Source organism: Meriones unguiculatus, chromosome 8, assembly GCF_030254825.1.
Source record: "Meriones unguiculatus strain TT.TT164.6M chromosome 8, Bangor_MerUng_6.1, whole genome shotgun sequence".
Lineage (NCBI taxonomy): Eukaryota > Metazoa > Chordata > Mammalia > Rodentia > Muridae > Meriones > Meriones unguiculatus.
Genome location: NC_083356.1, coordinates 74285263 through 74308589, shown reverse-complemented (window position 1 = coordinate 74308589; position 23327 = coordinate 74285263). Strand labels below are relative to the sequence as shown.

The 23327-nt window shown below is 48.2% G+C and overlaps 1 protein-coding gene across 2 annotated transcripts in view; it reads right to left on the bottom strand.

Moving 5' to 3' along the window:
* Positions 1-23327, bottom strand: part of Abl1 (ABL proto-oncogene 1, non-receptor tyrosine kinase) — a 109779-nt gene that overhangs the window by 8093 nt on the left and 78359 nt on the right. For both annotated transcript variants that reach the window (XM_021654127.2, XM_021654201.2), the window contains exons 2-8: positions 20251-20424; positions 19543-19838; positions 12608-12880; positions 4946-5030; positions 4436-4613; positions 2533-2717; positions 619-771 (exon numbers count right to left, since the gene is read on the bottom strand). In XM_021654127.2, the coding sequence (XP_021509802.1) occupies positions 619-771; positions 2533-2717; positions 4436-4613; positions 4946-5030; positions 12608-12880; positions 19543-19838; positions 20251-20424 (1344 nt within the window). The remainder of the gene's footprint in view (positions 1-618; positions 772-2532; positions 2718-4435; positions 4614-4945; positions 5031-12607; positions 12881-19542; positions 19839-20250; positions 20425-23327) is intronic.

Genomic DNA, 23327 nt, shown 5'->3' with positions numbered 1-23327 from the left:
AGCAGCCAAAAGCTCATCACAAGAGGACAAATGAATGGATGTTTAAACCACTGACTGAAATGTTAGACAGCAGCATTAATAAAAGGTGGGAAGAGGTAATCTAAGTACATGGACAGGGAGCAGTGTCTCTGAAACACTAAGAAGAAAAATGTGAAGGAATGATCATATGGACACAAATGATAAAACCATGTGCAGACATACACTCACATATTATAAACAGCACTAGAGTTATGTCACCCGGAGCATTTTATAGCCAGGTATTTGGAAGAAGGACCCCGGAATCTGTATCTATTAATAAGAACCCATGTTTGGTATTCATCTAATCCTTTTTATGCTTAAAAAATTAAAACAACCTGGGCATGGTGGCTCCTACCTGTAGGCCTTGCTTGTGAGGTTCAAGCAAGAGAGTCACTATGTAGCCAGGGCTACAGAGAGACCCTGATTTAAAATAAAAGGCAAATAAAAACTCTTATGTATTTTATCTGTAAAGGCACCCAAAAGCCAGACTCCATGAGTGTGTAGGAACATGGGGATAGAGTGCTCAGGGCCCGCTGGAATGGCTTTCCGCCGTTTCTCTGGTGCCCACATGTGCTTTCTGAACGGGTTGGGGAGGCTCACATGCTCGCATGAGTTCATAGACCTTCTCTGGGCAGCCTTCAGGGCGCTCCATGCGGTAGTCTTTTTCCAGCAGCTCATAAACCTGAGACAGGTCAATTCCTGGGTAAGGTGACATGCCATAGGTAGCAATTTCCCAGAGCAATACTCCGAATGCTGAAAGAAAGAAGGGAGAGGAAGACATTAGGCTTTGTGAAGCATTGGCTGGTGAGGTAGTTGGTGGGCAAAGCATTTGCTGCACAAGCCTAATGACCTTTCAACCTGGAGCCCAGCATAAAGGTGGAAGGAGAGAAGACTCCACAAAACTGTCCTCTGACACACACGCACGAGACCTGTAGAGCAGTCCTAGCAGTCCTACAAGGTTCTCCATGACAAGAGCCCAGGAAAGGTAGGACAGTGCAAAACTATTTACTAGTGCTACACTAGAGCATGTCAAAGGAGAGAAGGGAAAGGCGAGCCTCCTGAGGTACAGGGTCCCCCAGGTGAGTGGCAGCAGGGCTAGAAGTCAGACACTATGCTGTTCTCATAGCTCTATGACTATGTGGCCATGTGCCTGTCAGGCCATGGGTTGTTTCTAGGTGGGTTTATTATTTCCAAGCTCCCTTCCAGCTCTCAACGGTTTAGAGAAATCTTGTGAACTCTGAAAGTCTTGACATTCTTCTTCCCATGAAAAGAACCAGGATTCCTTAGAAGGGCAGGTGATTCAGATCCCAGGGAAGGAGCCTGGAATCTTGTCATCCCCACAGCACAGATACCACGAATGACTGCAAGGGTACCATCTAAAGGACAAAGGAGGAGATGGCCAAAGATGAGATGTGACATTCTGCCATCCAGGTAAAGAACCACAGTACACTGAAACATCAATGTGTCAACCAAGAGCTCACAGTACACCACAAAGACTAGCAAGTCCTAGCTGGAACTGGCTTCTCTTTCAGAGGACCCAGGTTCAATTCCCAGCACCCACATAGCAGCTCACAACTGTTGGCCACTCCAGTTCCTAGGGATCTAACACCCTCACACAGGCATGCATGCAGGCAAAATACTAATGCATATAAAAATAAAAAATGTAAAAAGAAAAATGAAAAGCTACTTAAAAACAAAACAAAACAAAACAAAACAAAACAAAAACCAGCAAGTCCAACTGCGAGGGCACCTGGGAAAGTGGAGCCATGAGAGGCAGCTCACTTGCACCCACCATTCCTGCACCAACTCTCCCATGGGGCAACCAAGAACATGACAGGCTTTTTCTTTTCTACTCTGTGGCTAACTGGCTATGGAACAAAGGAGTTGGGGTATGATCACATGACAGCCCTAGTGAACCACTGACCATCAAGAGCTGCTACAGCATAGCCCATTAGAGCACTGCTTTTCAACCTTCCTAATACTGCACCCTTCAATACATACAGTTCCTCATGTTGTGGTGACCCCAAGCATAAAATTATTTTTGTTGCTACTTCATGACTGTAATTTTGCTACTGTTATGAATTGTAGTGTTTAATATTTTTGGAGATAGAAGGCTGGTAAAGGGGTCATGATCCATTGGTTGAGAACTACTGCATTAGAGGGAGAACAATCAAGCATATAGATCAACCGACCTAAGAGCACCCACCTCTTCTAAAGTACTTAATGAAAGAAAAGTCAACTGGAATGTCAGCAGCTGCCCAGATCTGACCTCAAAGCCAGCACAGGGACAGGATGAGCAGAGTCTAGACTCTGGTGACAGCGTGTCAATAATGAACAGTAAGGAATACAGTCATGATGGAGGATCCAGGCTCAAGATACACAGGACACACCCATGCAGTGAGGGAGCCACATCTGGCTCCCAGGTAAAGAACAGACTGTCGTAGTAACAAAGAGGTAGTAGAGCAGAGAAAGGGAACCTCCACTGGCAAAGACTGCCCAAGAGTTGGCCCTTACCCCAGACATCTGACTTTATGGAGAATTTGTTGTAGGCCAGGCTCTCGGGAGCAGTCCACTTGATAGGGAATTTGGCTCCAGCATGGGCTGTGTAGGTGTCTCCTGTCATCAACCTGCTCAGGCCAAAATCAGCCACCTTCACCAAGTGGTTTTCTCCAACCAGGCAGTTCCGAGCAGCAAGGTCTCTGAGAAAGGAAAAGGGACATCTGTGGGCACTCCTGGCTGACTCCCCAGCTTTGCAGCTACCCTACTGTTGACAGGTGTGACACTGACATGAAAAAGCTCTCAAATGCTCCACTGGGAAGCAATAGTCTCTCAGCAAATACTGGCTGCCACAGCAACAGCACAAGCAGACAGGGTGGCAATGGGAACAGGTCCTGCCCCATGACCTGGAGCATGTTAATTACCCTGGAACGTGGCTACGTCACCCAGAAAATGAAGACAGTAATGGCCTGCCTTGGACAAGTGTATGTGATAATGGATAGTACATAAAGCGCTTCCTCTGATGTCTGGAGAATAACAAGTATTACCTATACCTGTATGTTACCTACATGCTCCTACTTCCCCATGCCAGGTAAAGGGAATGTCTAGGTAAATACTCAACTACAAGAGACTGACATGAGGGAGACTCTCCCTGTCCTATCCACACTTAGCAGGAAAATGAACTGAGTCTGTTGCACTCTTTACCCATTACGCTCTCCACTTTCCTCTTGCTTCTTGATGCCAACCAAATGTGTCTGAGAAACTCTTCCGTATAACTCATCCTATTTCCTCCTGAATCATCAAGGGGGTAAGGGGTCTAATCTTTAGTTCATGGATATTAACCATGAAACCATAAGGCAATTGGAAACCGAGGAATCAGAGGATGAGGTAGCTCAGGGCAACCGCTGCATGGTGCAGCTTGATCACCAGCAATGAGAGAGAAATTAAACACACAAGAGTTGTGCCTAATAGGATTTTTGGTAAGGCATTTTAAGTGTGTGAATGGAGGGGGAACAGAGCTGGCCATGCAAGGCGAGCCAGAAGTCAGGAAATCTCAATTTGCAGCATCAGAGGCTTCACTTGCCTCTGATGAGCGACAGGAGCATTTGGATTGGGCTCTTGTGGAGCAGAAAAAAAAAAAAAAAAAATCTGTCTTCCGAGGGGCTGCCAGCATTTCACACACACTACTTATTCCTGGCTGTGAAATCTCATGTTGGGGTTCCACACTTGAGTTAATTGGGTAGGAAAGGTCGCCACAGTGGCGCGGAGAACATCTTGGGTGACGGAGCCGGGCCAAGCCCATCAGGCTCCTCCTGCACAGGCTGTCACTCTGCTAGGAAGCCACTTCTTCCAGCAAAGCATGCAAACCCAGATAATTGTGGCACACTTGAAGGTCAAACACTTTGGATTTTAGAAACAGCAAAGATGCCTAATTCCGGCTTGCATGTTTACAATTCTACAGCCATGGAAACATCTCCAAGCCCAGTGGCAGCAGGTGGACAATGAAACACAAAGAAAGGAAGGAAAAGCCACACACTGAAACTGAGCGTAGGCCTGGTTTTGCCCCGTGTGCCGGGCAGTCTTCACTGACTGAGTGCTGGCCTTGGGAAGGCATTGTTTCAGAGGGAGCCAAGATTATCAGGAAGAAGGTCTTTTATGAATTTCGTTTAATATACCACAAAATCCAAAATGCTCAGAAATGAAACACTTTTTCCCCCGGGGATTAACTGGTCCACTGGCCCAGGCCTTGGGTCGGAAGTCCCTAGCCCTGCCCGCCATAAGCGGCACTTACGCCAGGCACTTGCATCTGCCTTCGTTGCAAGGGCTAGTGAGCTGCCAGCACTGTGGCTGGAAGCTGAGCCCTAAGACCCCACAGCTGGGTGTTTTGAAGCAAGGGTAAGGCTGCTCTGGCCAGCCCTACCTGTGGATGAAGTTCTTCTTCTCCAGGTACTCCATGGCTGATGAGATCTGCGTGGCCATGTAGAGCAGCACCACGGCGCTCACCTCTTGCCGGTTACATTCCCTCAGGTAGTCCAGCAGGTTCCCATAGGTCATGAACTCAGTGATGATGTAGAACGGGGGCTCCCGTGTACATACTCCTGACAACATGACATGGGGGCTTCAGCACGTGGCTCTGCTCCCAGGGGAAGGAGCCCTAGGAAAGCCTGGTACTGAGGAAAGGGCTAGATGGCTTAGTGAAAAAAAAAAAAAAAAAAAAAAAAAAAGCACTGGCCAAGCAGGCCTGACCCCAGAACCCACGTGAAAGTGGAAGGGGAGAATTGACTCAACAAAGCTGTCTCCTGACTTCCCCCACATGCCCCTACACACAGAGTTCTCTTTTGTTAAGAAGTGATGCTCACTCAGAACACTGGCATTTGGACCCTCCACAGCCAGCAGGCCACAGCCCCTCTCCTGAGTCATGCTTGCTTACCTAGCAACTGCACCAGGTTAGGATGTTTGATCTCCTTCATCACTGCGGCCTCCTTCAGGAACTCTTCCACCTCCATGGTGTCTTCCTATAGAAGGGTGGTTCAGATACATGAGATTTGTTTAGCAAAGAGTTGGCCAACAGAAGAGACACAGCTTTAAGGGCTAATGCACACAGCAGTGGTGACTCCACTCAGCCTAGGCCACTGTTTCCGATGAGCACCAGTTACACTGCTCTGGAGAGGTTCAAGTTGTCTTATCCTGGTGACTGAGGACCCCTGTGGGGCAAATGCTCCCCCAGGGCATTATGGACTAAATGTGACTATCACCACAGGCTCATGTCCAGCTGATGGAGCAATTGTGGGAGGCTGTGGAACCTTCAGGAGGTGGGGCTTGTCAAAGAGGAGTTCTCATTATGGGCGAGTCTTTAAAGGTTAGACCAGTCTCTGGTTCTAGACCAGCTCTCCTCTTCTGAGCTATGATCATGGGAACAGCTCTGCCACACACTCCTGCCACCATGGACTAAGGCACTTAGCCATGCCTTCCACACAGTGATAGACTGAAACCCTTTGACACTATGAGCCAAAATGGATCTTACCTCCCGTAAGTTGTCTCTGTCAGGTTTTCTGGCCCAGTGAGTCAATGGAACCACGGGTCAGAGCTGCCTGGTACCACTGCTAGGACCTTTTGTGCAAGCACTACAGTACTATTTGCGCAAGTACTATCTGCTTTTCCATCTAACACCCTGACTTTACATTGAAGAGGGAACAGTGTGAAGAATCTGAATGGAGCTCCTTATGCAAGCCACATTTCCAGAGTGCCTCAAACAGGCAGAAGCAACAGACGGACTCTGAGCTGCTTAGGTATGCAGCGTTATGAGCACCTAATGAAGCAATCACCACTGACTAGGGGGTCAATCACCCAGATTCTAAAACAATCTTACCAGCAGCTCTCTGACAACTACTCACAGAATCATCCGTGTAGGTCACACAATACAGGGCCAAAGATGGACAGACTGCCATTCTTCCCACTTTTCTAGGGTGAGTCTGAAGCATTGTGGTCTATGTTCCTCAGCCTCCTTACAACCTAAGCCACTGTCCTTTGAACCAACTACCACAAACAAAAGCCAGCAGTAATGAGTGGCAGGGTCTCCTTATTGCCAAGAACAAGGCTCTAGAGGCAAGGAGGACAGCAGGACATATGTAGTATCTGGAAGGAGTCTGCCTGTGTGATAGGGAGGAGGCTTCTTGAAAATCAACTTACCTGGGCAGATTTGTGCTAAGGGCAGAAGTGTCTGTACTGTCTTTGTGCTTAAATGTGGAAATGTCTACAGTATCCTTGTGCTAAGTGTGGAAGTGTCTACATGGTTGACACTGTCCTTGCCCTGGTAAGGGGAGTGATACTCCAGAAGACGGGCCAACTTTTTCTTGATGCTTTCTTGTTTTGGTCAGCCATGCTGAGAAGCAAATCATGACCAATGCTCGTGTGTTGGCCTGCTACCACCAAACATAGGTTCCAAAAGACCGACTGGAGATGCCGCCTTCTGCTCTTTAGCAGTGTGGACCGCTCGAATGTTAGCACGGCATGCTGGCTGTCACTGCCCAGCTGTGCAGAAGGCATTTATTTATCCCATGTCCACTGGCTGGTGGACTCAAGTTTCATCTGTTCTTGGTGGCTTGGCAGCCGGCTTGGCTCTGGTGTGCAGCACTCTGCTGTACCTGGTGCCACACTAGGGATGCCTGCTAGAACCAGGGGGTCAGTGCTGCACAATACAACTGGTTGTGACAAGGTTCTTCTCCAGAGACACTTCCTAACATCCATTCTTTTCTAATGCGATACACCACAGTAAGCCACACAGGCACATCACCTCAGAAATCTCATTTACTGCAGAGCATCTATCCTTTTCCAAAAGACTCATGATCTTAAGACAGAACATTATTCAAAAGCACCTTCCTGCTGTGTCTATAGCTCACCACCCTGTCTCACATATGTGCACTCAAACACAGTGCATCACTTCTTACTGCCTGTCTGTGTGCCTGTCTCTGCCCTCATCTCACACACGTGCACTCATGCATGGGGCAATCATTCCCTCCTATCTGTATGCCTGTCTCTACTCCATCACCTCTCTCTCTCTGTTCCTCTCTCCCTCGCCCTTTCTCCCTCTCTATCACACACACACACACACACACACACACACACACACACACACACACACACGGGACAATATCTGTCTGTATGCCTGTCTCCACTCCATCTCACACATAAGTGTACTCTCTCTCACACGTACGCACTCATGCATGGCGCAATCTTTCGTTGCCTTTTTCTCTTTCAGAAAAAGCAGTGTGAGTTTGTCTCCCCCTGCTGGAATTAGACATGATTCAATTCATCATCTAAACTGTAATCTGGGTCTTTAACTACTGAAATTTAAAAGACAAACTACCAAAACCCTCCTTCTAACTTGTGATGCTCCTCTGCTTGTTTTTTTGGACACACACCCTCCTTCTGAAGACAATTCTTCCATTTACATAGTCAAATAGAACTATGAAGGGTTGGGTGAAAGAATTGCTAGAGGCCTGAACGTTCCTTCATCTCTTCATCCCTTGTGCTTGTCAGGAAGAGAGGAGCTAACTGCTCTCTTCACAAGGTCTGAATGTCTCCACCCTTTTGAGAGGTATCGGAACTTTGAGACAGCATTACAAGAGTGGCTAAGAGGGTGGCTTGTCAGTTATTCTGACATGGCTCTGCACTATGTGAGACCCTGCTTCCCCTCTGTGATCTTCTAGGAATCTTCCTTTCTTTCCTTTCTTCCTTCTTTTTTTGAGGCAAGGTCTCCTGTTCCTCCTGCCTCCACCTCCCAAGAGCTGTACAAAGCTGCACACAGCACTAGGGATCAAGCCTGAGGCTCTGTGCACACTAGACAAACTTCTATGAGCTGGGCCACACCTTGGCCCACAAACTTGTTTTCAGTGACTGGTCAGCAGGCATCAGAGACACACTTCTACTGTAGTGGCAATTACCTCTGGCCCTAAGAGGTGGAACAAGCACACTGTTCATCTGGAAGGAGGACTAGTCTTCTTCTTTTTTTTAATATTTAAAAAAATTTATTATATATATACACAATGTTCTCTCTGCAGATACACCTGCAGGCCAGAAGAGGGCACCAGGTCTCACTATAGAGGGTTGTGAGCCATGTGGTTGCTGGAAATTGAACTCAGGACCTCTGGAAGAGCAGCCAGTGCTCTTAATCTCTGAGTCATCTCTCTGCCACCCACTTTTCTTTTTCAAGACAGGGTTTCTCTGTGTAGCCCTGGCTGGCCTCGAACCAACAGAGATGGACTGCTTCTGGCTCCTCAGTGTTGGGATTAAAGGTGTGTGCAACCACACTGCCAGTGAGAGACTGGTTTTCTAATGAATACTGGCTTTTATTTTCTTGTTTTCTTACAGACACAATCACCCAGACTCAAAACACACAGCTATCTCTAACGTGCTTCTTGGCCTCAGTAACAGGTGTAGGCATTCAGCATGAGAGGGGCACTACTTCTAGAAATGGCTTTGCTCTTGAGCAGAGGTGAGTGAGGCCAAAAGCGGGACTGGCACACCAGACTAAGAGTACACTGGGGAGATGGCAGCTCCTGACTACCCTTGTGTTGGGAAGCAGATGTAGAAGCTGAAGTCTCACATCTGGCTTGTAACTAGCTCCTACAAAGAGCCCACAAGAAAGCATTTGTTCCCAGAACATCACAGCCACACTGTCTCCACGGGCAGCAGGGCCCTGCCATGAACAAAGGCCATGCAGGAAGCAGCCACACGGTACATAAGGTCCAGCCACACAGCCTTTCTGCTTGGTGTGCAGTCCTGCGTGGAGTCTGCAGCGTGGCTGCCAAGTGTCAGCTGCTGCACAGTCCCCCTCCCTTTGCCTATTTCTGGAGTTCTCTAATAAACCATTCCTAGAAAAAAAAAGATAAAGGCGGAGCTGCTGCTCCCCAGGGAGACACAAGTACCCTCTCAGTGCCGATGGAGATGCAGTCAGGACCCTGACGACCAGGTGGAGAAGGCACGAGGTGCTCAACTGGGCACTCTGTTTGCTTTTGGCTGTTTCCAAGTTGTTCTGTCAGTGAGCTTGTAGTCAGTATTAGTGCCACAACTAGATCACAAGTCGTCTTAACTGACCTGAAAGACTTTTGGAATGTAACTCATTAAACAACCCAGCCTCCTTGTACTTCCTGGCTGTTTGTTGTTGTTTTTGTTGTCTGTGTGCACGCAATGCATACAACTGTGCCATGGTGCATGTGCCCTAGCACGTGTTTAAGGGTCAGAGGACAGCCTGTGTTAAGTCTTCCTCTTTGTTGTCTGTACTCCAGGCTGACTGGTCTGGAAGCTTCCGGGGGTTCTCCTGTCTGTTTCCTTTCTTGCCATAGGAGCACTGGGTTACAGAGGCATGCTACCCTGTCTGGCTTCTCCAGGCCTGGGGCTCTGGACTTAAAATGCTATACCCACTGAGCCATTTCCCCAGCTTAAGAGTTGTTTTTCTTCAGCACAAGCCTCTACCGGGTATAATGACACACTGTAAAGCCAAGCAATCATGAGGCTGAGGCAGGAGAATTTCAAGGTCAAGGCTAGGCTCAACTGTACACAGTAGCACAAAGCTCTCCAACCCAAACAACAAAAACCTAATCTACACAAGAACAGCCCAGGTGCTGCAGCCTCTGGCAGAATCCTTACACTCAGTGCAATTCCACTTCTCGTCCATAGAGGTCAGCAAGTGTCCTTCCCCTTTCCGGCTCTCCCAAGGGGGCACCTGCCTTCCATTGTGAATGGAGTGCCTTACAAGCAGGCCTCGCAAGCCCTGCTGGTTACAGATGTGAGGAAGCAATGCTCTGTTAGACTGCTGAAGGAAGGGAGCCAGGAAGGCCAGCAGGGCTCTCTGAGACACGTTTCATTGCCACAGCCAGCAAGGGAAGTCCACAGGGCAGTGGTTCTCAATCTGTGGGGCATGTCCCCTTTGCAGTCTCATCAGATCTCCTGCACATCAGATATTTACATTACAATTCATAACAGTGACGAAATGACAATTATGAAGTAGCAATGAAATAATTTTAGGTGGGGATCACCACAATATGAAGAACTGTATTAAAGGGTTGCAGTATTAGGAAGGTTGAGAACCACAGCCATAGAGCATGTAGGAGGAGAAAGGTTTTCCTAAAGGGGCATAACTGGGGTGTTATGTGCATTTTTCATGATGTCTGAGGAATATGACTCTAAAGAAGGGAGATGGCAAAGAGTTGGACTTGGGAGCTGGGTGCCTGGGTTCAAGTCCTGGTTCAGCGCTGCAGCTCCCACAGCCTTAATGGTGATGTGTTAGTACTGGTACAGTGTTTCGGCACCACATGCTGAGGAGCTGCTGTACAGACTAGGCAAACGACACACTCAGCACTCTGTGGGCTGCATTAACTCAGTAACTCTGGCCATTACTGTAATTTGTGTAGTTCTCAGCTTCTGTAGAGGAGGTAAAGAGCCAAAACCCTTGACTCCTCTCATCTGACAAATGGATAACAGATAGCAGAGCCTCACTCCTACAGGGCGGGGCAGGGTGGGGGGTGGTTAATTTAGCAGCGCCTTGAGTTAATATACCTCCACAGTGGGTGCATTGCCTTTTTTCCAGGCAGGTGCCATGCATGGTGAGTACTGCCATCCGCCCACCCAACAGACGCGGTCACTCGTCACCAACCATGGCACACATGCTAATAAGGCCCTTATTGGAAACTTGCTGAGGTCTTTTTTTTTTTTTTTTTTTTAAGATTTATTTATTTTATGTTATGAGTGCTCTATCTGTAGGTATACCTGCAGGCCAGAAGAGGGCATCAATCCCAGTATAAATGGTTGTGAGTTACCATGTGGTTGCCGGGAATTGAACTCAGGACCTCTGAAGAGCAGACAGTGCTCTTTACAGCTGAGCCCTCTCCCCAGCCCACTTGCTGAGTAAGGTCTTAACAGAAAGGAACAGAACAGATCCCCCACTGGAATACCTTCTTCTGTGAAGAGTTGCAGCACTGCCCATGGATGGGGCCTCCCAGCTATGCAACCTTCACCTCTTTTTAAATGTTTGGTTTTAAAGTTATTGCTTATTGTGTATGAAGCGCATGTGTCATGGTGCATGTGTGGAGGTTAGAAGACAAGTCTGTGGAGTCTTGGGAACTGGTTCTCTCCTTTCATCACGTGGGTTTAAGGGAGCAACCTCAAGCTGTTAGGCTCAGCATCAAGTACATTTACCTACTAAGTCCACTCTCTTTTTTGAATGTCCTCAAACAAGCTTTCCCTTGTTGCCTCTTGGTACCCCGTGGTTTCCCTCTTCCTTGTTGTGTTTGTAAATCCCTGTCGGTGGTGCCTGGCCCTCCAAGCCAGTGTGGCCTGCTGTACTGAACAGATCATTAGTGCTCTCCCCAGGTTTGCCCTGAGTGCCTGGCTCTCAAGTGCCCCTGCTCCTCACCTGCAGCTTCCTGACCCTCAAAGACCTGGGTGTCTCTCTGGCCTCTGGCCTCCCCACGGCCGTGGTTCACAGTCTCCTACTCAGTGTAGCCACACTGCCTCCTCCTTGCATGGAGAGAGCCTGACACTGCCCTGACCCACTGTACTGCCACCCTCGGTATTGTGTCCATTTCTCATCTGATGTGGGCCACCCAGGCCTGAGCCTGTTGACAAATTAAAAGAGCTGAATGTGAAAACGTCCCAAAAGTACTCCAGGCAATCCCACCTATGTTTCTCTTCCTCCAGCACTGCCACAGGGCCAAAGGAAGGGGAGATATTGGATATGATGATTGGAAAGTTGCTTTTCATTCTAGAGTTAAGGAATACAGTCTTGCTCTAAACAGTTACTTATGGCAACCACAAGTTCCAGCTTCTATTTTTCTGTCTTTTAGAGGAGGAGTTGGGGCTGTCAGACGCACTGCCTGGTTAAGCTAGACGAAAGTGCGCACTCAGACCTGTGTCTCCAGCAGTGGACAGCTCTTCAGCTCTTTCTTGACTGCTATTCACAGGCCTCATTAGAATCTGTCAAAACACGCACAAACAAGCAATATAGCTCAACACTAGGGGACACTCTCAGCACAGGGACAAGCTCGTGTCATGCAGAGGCCAGGAAGAAGGCACCCTAGCCACGCACAGAGCAACCATAGGAAAACATGACTGGTCGGTAGCGAGGGTGGGGCCTGTGACTGGTCAGTAGAGAGGGTGGGGCCTGTGACTGAAGGAAGAGCACAGCCCAGTGACAAGTGCTTCTGGGCGCCGGTCCAGGCAGGACTTATTTCTGTTTGTGGAAGCCTGACCTGTGGGAGAGGACTGGAGCCTGCCAGGCAGGACACTACACATTTGCCTTTTCTATCAGCCCACAGAGGTCCACAGAGGACTCATCTTTCATGATTCTTCCTTTCTTACTCTCTTAAAGAAGTGGCTTCCATGTCATTTGAGCAGGCTTTGACAGAATTCTGCCTCAGAATAAGCTTCTGCTAACAAGTCCTTCCCGACCCTCAACACTGGTCAGTGCTCACCATCTGCCCAGCTGCAGATGGAAGATGATCAGGCTCGGAAGACACAATTCCCAGGAGGCCTGGGCACCGCTGACACCACAGTGGACACCTACCCTGACCCTTCGACCACGCCCCAAACCCACCTTCAAGGTCTTCACGGCCACGGTCAGGCTGTACTTCTTCCACACACCCTCGTACACCTCCCCGTACTGGCCTCCACCCAACTTGTGCTTCATGGTGATGTCTGTGCGCTCCATTTCCCACTTGTCATAGTTGGGAGACACGCCGTAGATGGTGGGCTTGTTGCGCTTGGGAGCAGGGTAGTGGAGCGTGGTGATGAGCCCATCAGCCACCGTGGAATGATGGTGAACTAACTCAGCCAGAGTGTTGAAGCGGCTCTCCGAGGAGACGTAGAGCTGAGGAAGACAGGGAACAGCCTCATTCACAGAGCAAAACCCCCAGGAAAAAGCCCTGCACCCTATTTAGTCACCCACAGCAGCTTTTTCTCATGGGGAGGAGCTGGGGCAGAACTTACTGACAGAGACACTCAAAAGCCTAAGGGCACTTGCACCTGCTGAAACCCCACCCAGCATCCCCCCTTTAACCTACAATTTATTGCTTTTCATTAAATTTTTTGGTTATTTTTGTTTTATGTGTATGGGTAGTTGTATGTATGTATGTATGGACACTATGTGCATGCCTGGTACTCTCAGAGGCCAGGAAAAGGTCTCAGACTTCCTGGAACTAGAGTTTCAAAGAGCGATTGTGAGCCACCAAGTAGGTGCTGGGAATGGAAATGGGAGCCTTTGGAAGAGCCATCTCTCTAGACCCCACCCTCCAATTTAAATGTTTTCCCTGACTGCCCGATGTGAAGCAACCACCAGGGTTAATGGACAGCATGGCTCCACACCCAGCCATGTTTCTGTCAGCACCTTGCAGGCCAGAAGACAGCACAGCCTTTTCTAAGATGGGACCCAGGAAGACCCTGAGACAGGAGTACTCTAAGGCTTTTCTGAGAACCACAGTGCTGAGGGCCTCCCAGGGATCACTCTGTAGAGCTCTCCAGCAGACACAGCCAAGGGGAGGAAGCACAGGGTAGGACGTGCAGCTATCTTTGTTTCCTGCTGCTGCAGTGCTGTGAGAGGGGACTGCTCCATGCTCACAACTACACAGAACTGTCACTGAGCGCCCTGACTTGCTCCAGCAGCAAACTCATGGTGGGGAGGGAGGTGGGGAGGGAGTCTGGCTGAGAGAGTGCTGATACTAGGTGAGACTGCATAGGAGAGAGGGAAGGAGAGGGAAAGAGAGAGGGAGAGGAAGAGAGGGAGAGGGAGAGGGAGAGGGAAAGAGAGAGGGAGGAAGAGGGAGGGAGAGGGAGAGAGAGGGAGAGAGAGGGAGAGTGCCGAAACATATATAGCAGGCACAAGACCTTTAGTTGTTCATTATGCTGGACATTGCGGTCACTATAGTGTGCATATTCCCTTGGTCTCCAGGCAGCAGTGTGGTGAGGTAGGGAAGCTTTAAAAGGTGCGGTCTCAGGAGGTGTGTAAGGCCCTGGGAGCCCAGAGCTCTCCTGCATCAGGGTGCTCAGAGGGTGGTTAGGAAGGCCCAGCCTGGCCCCTCCCCCTAATCAGATAAGAACTCTGTTCCTGGGCTGAGTTCACTCAGCTGACCACGCCACCAATCCACTGCTACTGGACTGGGGCCTTTAACAGTCTGTACTATGCTGCTTCAGTTTTCAGCTTTCCATACCAAGAGCTAAATAAAAGTGTTACTGTGAATTAGTTGCTGCAGATTATTTCATTGTGGCAATAAAATGCAGACACAATTATTTTCTGTAGCTTACAGTATTAATATTCGATCATTAACACACTTTAAAAGGAGATAGTCACAAGAGGTAGCAAGGATCCAATAGCAGATCTATGCTCTCTTCTCCAGTTGTTGAGAGGATATAAACACATTTTTAAAACACAGGCAGGCCAGATTTGTAGCTGCTATTTAAAAAAAAAAAAAAAAAAAAAAAAGTCCAAGACATCCAAGATTTGCCTAGAAACATTCCTGTGGTCTCCCTGTGAGAAGCTGTGTCAGGACTCTCCAGGCTGAGGCCCCTCTCTCACCTTGGAGCACTGAGGAGGGCCTGTGTGAACTGCTCTAGGGCCACAGTGTGCTAAGAGCGGGACGTGAGCTAGTAGAGTGGGTGGGGTGGCACCACAGCAGCCCACCGTTAGCTTGGTACCCACACATTGCTGCCCACAGCCCTCTCCTCAGTGCTGGTCACAGACACAGTGTACTCTGTAGGGTTTGGGGGACAGCTCCCAGTCTCTGCCACTCCTCAGAAAGCTGTGACTGAGTTCATTTGCCAACCTAAAATGTACACACCAACATTCACTAAATATTACTATTATAGCCAGGTGCCCTCAAGTGCAGTGTGGCTCCGCTCCCAGTTGTGTTCCCAGGGTCACATTGTCCACTCTGGTAGCCTTCTAATCATTCTAATTTTTGAGCAGATCGTTGGTGATAATCAGGATGAGCGCTGGGAATTCATGGTGTGTTCAGAGAAGCAGATGAAGTAAGTTCTATGAGTGACCTGTTCTGTGCTGCGCTTGTTCCATAAACATATACTGTGCCCAGCCAGGGCTCTCCCTCTTCCTGTTCTTGAAGAAACCCCCATACTGGTTCTCCCTGGGGTCATGGCACAGGTCCATGCCATCCATGCTTTAGGACTGAGCTGGGGTCTTCAGAGCTGCTTACAGCTGGGAGGCAAAGGCCCTGAAGTTCCCACCCTGCTGAAGCTTCTCCCAAAAGAATGGCAGCACCACTGTTCCACTCCAGGGGAAGACAAAGCCCAGATAGCCATGAGGCCCTGGAGCCAACACTTCCTGCCTGGGTTCCATTTCTGTCAACCCCAGCCTGTCACTGCTGACCATGAAAACAATGTATGCTAGGAAACTTCAAGAAGAGGAAAGGGCTTCGGGGGTCTTGGGAACTATGGGGATGAATGGCTATGCTTGTAGGAGTAAGAACAAAAGGCAACAGAGGCAGAATCACCTAGAAGGAGGCCTAGACAAAAGTGCTTTGGCAAAGCACAGCACACCAAGAGAGAGCTAAACAGGAGCCAGGAGGGTAGAGACAGAGATCCTCTGGGGCCTACAGAGGAAGCTCCTATACCCAGCTGTTGGCTGAGGATGGGCTGATTTGGAAATAAAATATAAGCTTTATCAACCCCAGTCTGTCCCTCCTAGCATTCTTAAATGTTCCCTTTAGTAATCAGAGAGGATTGCATCAAAGCCAGGCTATGTGGGAAGTGTTCTTCAGTACCGAGCCCCACCATCCCACCCATCCTGACGCATGCCTCTCACTCTGGGGATATGATTCCACCCAATAAAACTGTCTTGAATGTATCCTCTGCTGACAGAAGCCTCATCAAGGCCTGAGAAGTCTCCAGGTGCCTGGACAGCCAATGGAAGAACCTCTTCCAGGGAGGGGCAGAGGGCAAGCACACAGCAGCCTTCAGACAGAGGGGTCTAACCTCACCCTACTCTGAGCAGTACTTAGATAAGCACAAGCTAGACCTCTCCCTTAGGCCGAACCATTCTGAGGCTGTTGATTAAAGGACTCTGGGCACAAGACAGTATGGCATGGGATTGCTCAGTGTGAACCTCAGTGGTTATCCTGAAGCAGCCTGGCTTGTTCCGCAAAAAGAAAACAGATGGGAGCAAGTTGTCAGCTCCAGAAACCCACCTCCCAGGGAAGAGGCACTCTGCAGCCTGAAGGCTCTTTCAAAGGGCCACCACCCTGGAGTCCACTCTAGAGCATAAAGACCTAGCTCTACGGAGTCACAGCTGCAGCAGCCCGGCTCGAACAGCATGTTGCATGGTTAGCCTCCTGAACTAGGAAACATCTAGGGCACTCATTGATGAAGCACAGCTTTGGGTGCTGTGTAAAGGTATTTCCAGAGTGGACTGGATGGGGAAGAGCATCCCTAGTCAATGTGAGCAGCATGTCCCATGGGCTAGTGTCCTGGACTGAATAAAAGGGGGTGGAGAAAGCCAACTGCATCCCCCGTTTTCTGCTTCTTGATTTTCTGGGATGGGAGCAGGCAGCACCACCCACCCCCTGCCATGCCTGCCCCACTGAGACTAGCCAACACACCACACAACCCCCTTTCCTCCTGTAGATCCCTTTGGGTCAGGCATCTGGTCAGTGTCGGAAAAAGTGTAACAACAGACTAGCTGCACAGAACCACAGTGCTGCACTACAGATGTCCCCAGACAGGCAAGAACACGTGAACACTCAAAAAGGAGGAAATCAGAGGCATATGGACAGGTGTGGTAGTGCGTGACTTTGGTCCCTGTGCTCTGGAGGCAGGGGCAGGCCAGCCTGGTCCACATAGCAAGTTCCAGGATGGGGCTGTATGCATGCTCATATGTACAAATGAATGTGTGGCCATCTGGGAAAATGTTGAAAAGATCACAAGGGCGCTAGCCCACCGGACACTGACTCAAGGACTCAAGAGCAGCTAGGTATTCAGTCTCACGCTAGAATCCTCAAGGGGAGCTGAGGACCCATAGGCCTCCACACACCTGAAAGTGTGGCGTACATACTTCTCTAAGCAGGAGAAAGATACATTTAATAAATGGAGTAAGAATGGCACATGTGTCCTAAGGCTGGCTCTTCAACAATCAGAATAAGCAAGATGGCCTATGGTCTGATGAGGGAAACGTAGTTAAGAACTTTCGCCAGCTGTCTGTGAAAGCAGATTGGAACAAGTAGAGGGTGGCTTAGAAACCCAGGCACCAGCTTTAAAGGGCATATATCCTCTGCGTAGTTTGGCCATTATCTTGCCCAAGCTTATACCTTAGCACATAGAAACAAATGTAACAGATCACAGACATTTGGTATGTCATGCTGACTCCAGTCAAACTCAGCAATCTTCCTGCCTCATCTTCCCAAGCACTGGGACTACAGATGTGAGCCACGGCAGGACACTGACGACAGGACACTGACAGAGGGCAAGTCTACATGTGCCACCGTGAAACACAACAAAACACCTTGTCGCATGGAGAAAGGCAAGGTGCAACAGTGCATCACCTGCATCCTAAGATATACTGGGTAAGTCTAAAAGGTGGCAATGGTGGGCAAGAGCCGGTGAGGGGACAGAATTAGTTTTTACTGTAATTAGTTTGTTATTTGAAATCATGCACATACACTACATATAAATAAAAACCAAGCAGTGTGTGGCAGTGCACACTTTAATCCCAGCATTCAGGAGGCAGAAGCAGGAATGTAGCCATAAGTTTAAGGCCAGCCTGGGCTACATACTGAGTTCTAGGCAAGGCAGCCACGACACAGCAAGATCCTCTCTCAAAACCAACAACCAAACAAACAAACAAAGTGTGTGTGTGTGTGTGTGTGTATGTGTGTGTGTGTGTGTAAAAGGCATTAACTGTAGTTCTGCAGATACAACACACGTGCATATGAATGCTAGGCAAGTGCCAAACCATGAAGCCAGATCACGGCCCACCCCCAAACACACACACACATACACACACACACACACAGCTTAGATGCTATGGTGGTTTGAATGAGAATGGTCCCCACAAGCTCATATAGTTGTATGCTTGGTCACCGGGGAGTGGCACTATTTGAAATGATTAGAAGGGTTAAGAAGTTTGGCCCAGCTGAAGTGTGTCACAAAGGGAAGGCTTTGAGGTTTCAAAAGCCCGTGCCAAGCCTAGCCTCTCTATTTGAACCTATGGATCAGGATATAGCCCTCAGCTACTCTTCAAGCCATGCCTGCATGCCACCATGCTCCCTGCCATGGTAATGGACTAAGCCTCTAAAACTGTAAGCAAGCCTCCAATTAAAGGTTTCCTTTTAGAAGAGTTGCCTTGGCCGTGGTGTCTCTTCACAGCATTAGAATAGTGACTGAGACAGAAGTACATGCCATCTGCCAATCATGCTGTCCTTTAACATAGCCTGATGAAGTGGAAAGGGGGACCACAGCCTGGTCTCACCAATTACTCCCTATGTGAAAATCTTAGACTAGAAGCCTCATCCCTCTGAAGTCTCCCTCTTACTGATGCAAAAATGCAGATGACATCATTACTGTGTAGGGCAGAGGTGAGGATGAAGAGAGGAATTACACAATACTAGTGCAGATCAGGCTCACAGTAACTGCGGGTTTCCATACTCTTTGTGGACATTTAAGGAACAATGTTTATGTAAAGATCACAAAATAACATATGCCAATTTTTTCACAAAACTACACTTTGTGATTGGAGATCAACTGGTATACTGTGGTGTGACCTTTGTTAAAAGCTCGGGGCATGTACCTTACACAGGAAGAACACAGGGTAAAAGCCAAGGAGGCGCTGTTACTGGGGCCTGCAGCTTTACACGTGATTAGTGACTTCTGGCTGAATTTCATTAAAGATCAATCATTGTCACTAAAGGAATTTTCAATAGGGGCTTGGCACAGTGGCACACACCTTTACTCCCAGCACATGGGAGGCAGAGGCAGGTGGATCTCTGTGAGTCTGAGACCAGCCTGGTTTACAGAGCGAGTCCAGGACAGCCAGGGCTACATGAGACTGTCTCAAAAAGAACAAAAAACAAACAAAAAGAATTTATAAAAAGGAAGAGCCTTAAGGTAAGAATTTATGTCTGAGACCCAAGAGTATCCCTGTGGGTTCTGGAGAATCCTATAGACCAAGCCCAGGGACCTGTGATATCAGCTGACACAGGCTGACACCCACAGTCTTTCTTGAAGCTAATGGAAACTCCTGCTGTCTACTTGGAATATTCCTGAGACACTATCTGGTTTGTTTGCAACAGAATCTTCATGTAGCCCAGGTTAGCCTTAAACTTACTATGTACGCAAGGAGAGCTTTGAAGTCCTGATCCTTGTGTCTAGGCTTCCTTCTGGAATTACAGGCATAAGCTACCACACCCTCCTTGAGATATCTTGATTGAGCCTTGCTGCCATAATGCAGAGGCCTGGGCTACCATCTCCATTCCCCTGTGTGGCCCCACAGCCCATCAGCTCACTCTGGTCCCCATCAGGGTGGTGACCCACCTTGCCATCAGAGGCCGTGTTGATCCTGTAGTGGTACACTCTCCCTTCATACCGCAGCGAGATGGACCTCTGGCCCGGACTACTTTCACTCTCGCGCACCAAGAAGCTGCCGTTGATCCCGCTGCTCAGCAGATACTCAGCGGCATTTCGGGATACTGGCCCGTGATACCAGGAATGTTTCTCCAGGCTGTTGACAGGGGTGATGTAGTTGCTTGGGACCCATCCTTGGCCATTTTTCGTTTGGGCTTCACACCATTCCCCATTGTGATTATAACCTAAGACGCGGAGCTTTTCACCTTAGAGAAGAAAAGAAGCAATCAGACTTACCAATTTTGACAACAGGCTTTCTTCTTTCTAAGCTTTCTTCAGCACATCTTATTTCCCTGTTGGTCACAAGTGCACAGGGGACAACTCTGCCTCAGCATCTAAGTTATACAAGTTCACTCAAGAGTTTTGTTCCTATTGAAAGGAAACTTTTTAGGGAAAAGTGCTTTTGCTTGGGAAATTAAAAACAATAGCAAAGCCCCATGTTTCCAGCTGTCATCCAGGTGTCCCCTTCTGTAGGAACATGGGAACGATGCTGATCTGGAGCCCCGTAAGGGTGAGCACTATGCTCTGTAGGCCTCTCTGCTCCCCAATTATAATGCTACCCTCTCAGGGAGCAAAGGGCAGACTAGTCAAGCCATACCCTTGCCCTCTCCCCTTTACCTTTAGTGATGCTAAGAGTGTTATCTCCACTGGCCACAAAATCATAGAGTGCCACAAAAAGATTGGGGTCATTTTCACTAGGCCCGGCAAGAAGGTTTTCCTTGGAGTTCCATCGAGCTGCTTCGCTGAGACCCTGGGGCTCAAAGTCAGATCCCACAGGCCTCTGTAGGGCTTCTGCAAGACAAGAAGGAAAAGGCAAATGAAACTTGGAGAGAACTTAGGAGACCTGAGCTGAATCCAGTGTTTAACATCTATATATTCTATGTATTAAATTTTTTAGGTATCTTTATCAAGTATTATAGAAAGCACTAAACATTTTCATTTTGACTGATAACTCCTTATTATGGTTTGCGTAAGAACGGTCCCCATACATTCACATATTTAAATGCTTGGTCTGGTCCCCATTAATGGAACTGTTTGGGGAAGATTAGGAGGTGTGGCCTCATTTAAGGTTTCAAAAGTTCATGCCATTCCCAGTTAACTCTGCCTCCTACTTCCAGATCGGGGTGTGAACTCTCAGCTATCGTCCTAGTGATATGCCTGCTGCAGCGTGGCTCATCATTATGGTCATGGGTTCTAACCCTCTAGAGCCATGAGTCCCAAATTAAACATTTTCTTTATGAGTTGCCTTGTTTGTGGTGCTTTGTCACAGCAATAGAAAAGAAACTAAAGCATTCCTGTTCTGAAATAGGTTAAGCCTTTAAATGCACTCATTTTGACCTCTATACACGTCACGGTATATGCACACATACAGACACATTTCCCCCCCCCCAAGTAAATGTAATAAAATTCATTAACCCAATATGAATTTACTCAGAAATAAACATAACCCATATCTACAGTCTGCCCCTGCCTACAATATGGACTATACATTCTTTAAAGCACTTTTTTCTTTTTTCCTTTTGCTTTTTGAGACAAGGTTTCACGGAACCCAGGCTAGCCTTAAATTCCTGATTCATCCTCCCAGGTGCTGGGTGGCAGGCCTGTGTCACCACAGCTAGCCTAAAAAACTTAAATATATCAAGGTTGACATAAATAACCAAGTGTTTATATCCCAGGCCTCTCTGTGCTGGGCAAGAGCTGTTTTTTATGATTTCCACCCTTTACTTCAAACTGTCTTTCCATTTCTGCCTCAAAACAACTGTTTCCTACAGGAGACTCACTCTCCACCTTCCTGCCAGCTTTCCCCTCCCCTTCCCACTCAGAAACAGTCATCTTTATACATTTTTTAATCCATGAAGGCCCTAACAAACAGTCTCTTGTGTTCTGAAATAATAAAGCCTTCCCTCAGTGTCCGAGGCTGGAGTTGATCAACAGCGCTTACCCGAGGGATGGGCACTGCCTCACAGGCAGCTTTCCATTCTTTGCTCTTTCTTCCCTTGAACTGTCTAAAACACCTTTGTGATATCAACTTGCAAAAGGGCTTCTCTCAACAGGCCAACCTCCTCTAGAAGGTGTGGCAGTGGGGGTGCCGTGCAGGGCAGCGCAGGGCTATGGACTGAAGCCCCGACTCCATGTAAGTGAAATCGCGGTGAGAAATCAAACTTGTACAAGAGACTGGACTTGAGAAGAGTGGAAGACTTACAAATGAGCCCCACATAAACGCTAACAGTTATCATACCTCCACATGGATTTGTCAGACTACCCACTGCTGCTGCCCCTAAAACATCATTTTCTTGGGCAGTAATACCCATCTTGTAGACGGGCCTCACTGCATTCACCTAAAACAATAAAAAAACGCTGCGAAGCCAAATGTAGTGGGTCACCTGTAAGTCCAGCATTAGGGAGGCAGGAAGAGTGCCTCAAATTCAAGGCTAGCCTGGGTCATGGACTGAGTCTGAGGGCATCCTAGGCTATATAGTGAGTTCCAGGCTAGTAAGTGTTGCAGAGTGAGACCCTGTCTCAAAAAATGAAGGAGAGAAGGAGAAGGGGGAGGGGAAATAGACATGTCTGAAGGATGTCTTTGCAAGAGCCAACATCAGTGACACAGCCCTTTTAATTTTAGATCTTACAGAAGTCTGCTGTCAAGAGTCACTTCTCTATAGGTGACTGTCACCATGCTCTGTCACTTCACCTCATGCACGTCATCCATCTCCTAGCTGCGGGGGACAGAGAAATCCCAGGCCAGGCCAGCTCTCTGCAAGCTTTCTAAACACTCCCGGTGCTAGTCTGGGGCTAACTAAAGAGTTGACCAGAAAGGCTGGTTAGGGAGAGAATTATTTTTGCTTTTGCTTTTAAAACAATTTAAACTAACACACAAGACATGCAAACTGTGCATTCTAGTGGAGTAGCATGAAAAGTTTAAGGCTTGGGGCCACTGTGTGTGCACTAAAATCGAAAGTATATTTGGGCACGGGCTTGTGCCAGTGAAGCATGTTGGGTGTCTTCCTCTAGTGTGCCCCACCTCATGTCTGGAAGCAGGGCCTCTCACTGAACGTGAAAGCTCTCTATTTTGAATAGGCTGGCAGGCCAGGGAACTCCTAGGATCCATTCATCTCCACCCCACAACACTGGGGTTCTGGGGCACATGCAGCCATGCCTGACCTTTCCATGGGTGATGAAAATGTAAACTCAAGTCTTCTTGCTTTCACAGCAAGTGCTCTCCACTCATTGAACCATTTCTTCAGCCCCCTGAATCACTTTCTATTAACATGTGACACTTTCTCTACTTAGTGTTTTGCTAGTCACGACCAAGGACTGTCCTTGGGAGGTAAGTGCTATCACTAGAACCTAAAATCATCTCCTGTGAGTTCCACCTGGACCAGAGCTGAACTCCATTGCAGAATCTTTCTAAGGCACATGATCCATTCGGGTCACTGCAAGTTTTCTTCTCCCTAATTCTGTAGCAATTTTTTTCAGGAAGAAATGCTTATCCTAAATTCATAAAAACAACTACTTTCCATGTTGGTGTTTTGTTAGTTTTATAGTCAAACAACTGCAATAGGTCATATAGTCTGAGACACATAGGCTGGCAAGCAGACACACCAGCCTTCGGTTGGGAGCTGCATGGGCAGGGGCCAGCAACACCCATGCAGAGTCCTGGAGAGCATGGTTTACCAGGAAAGGAGAGCTTGATT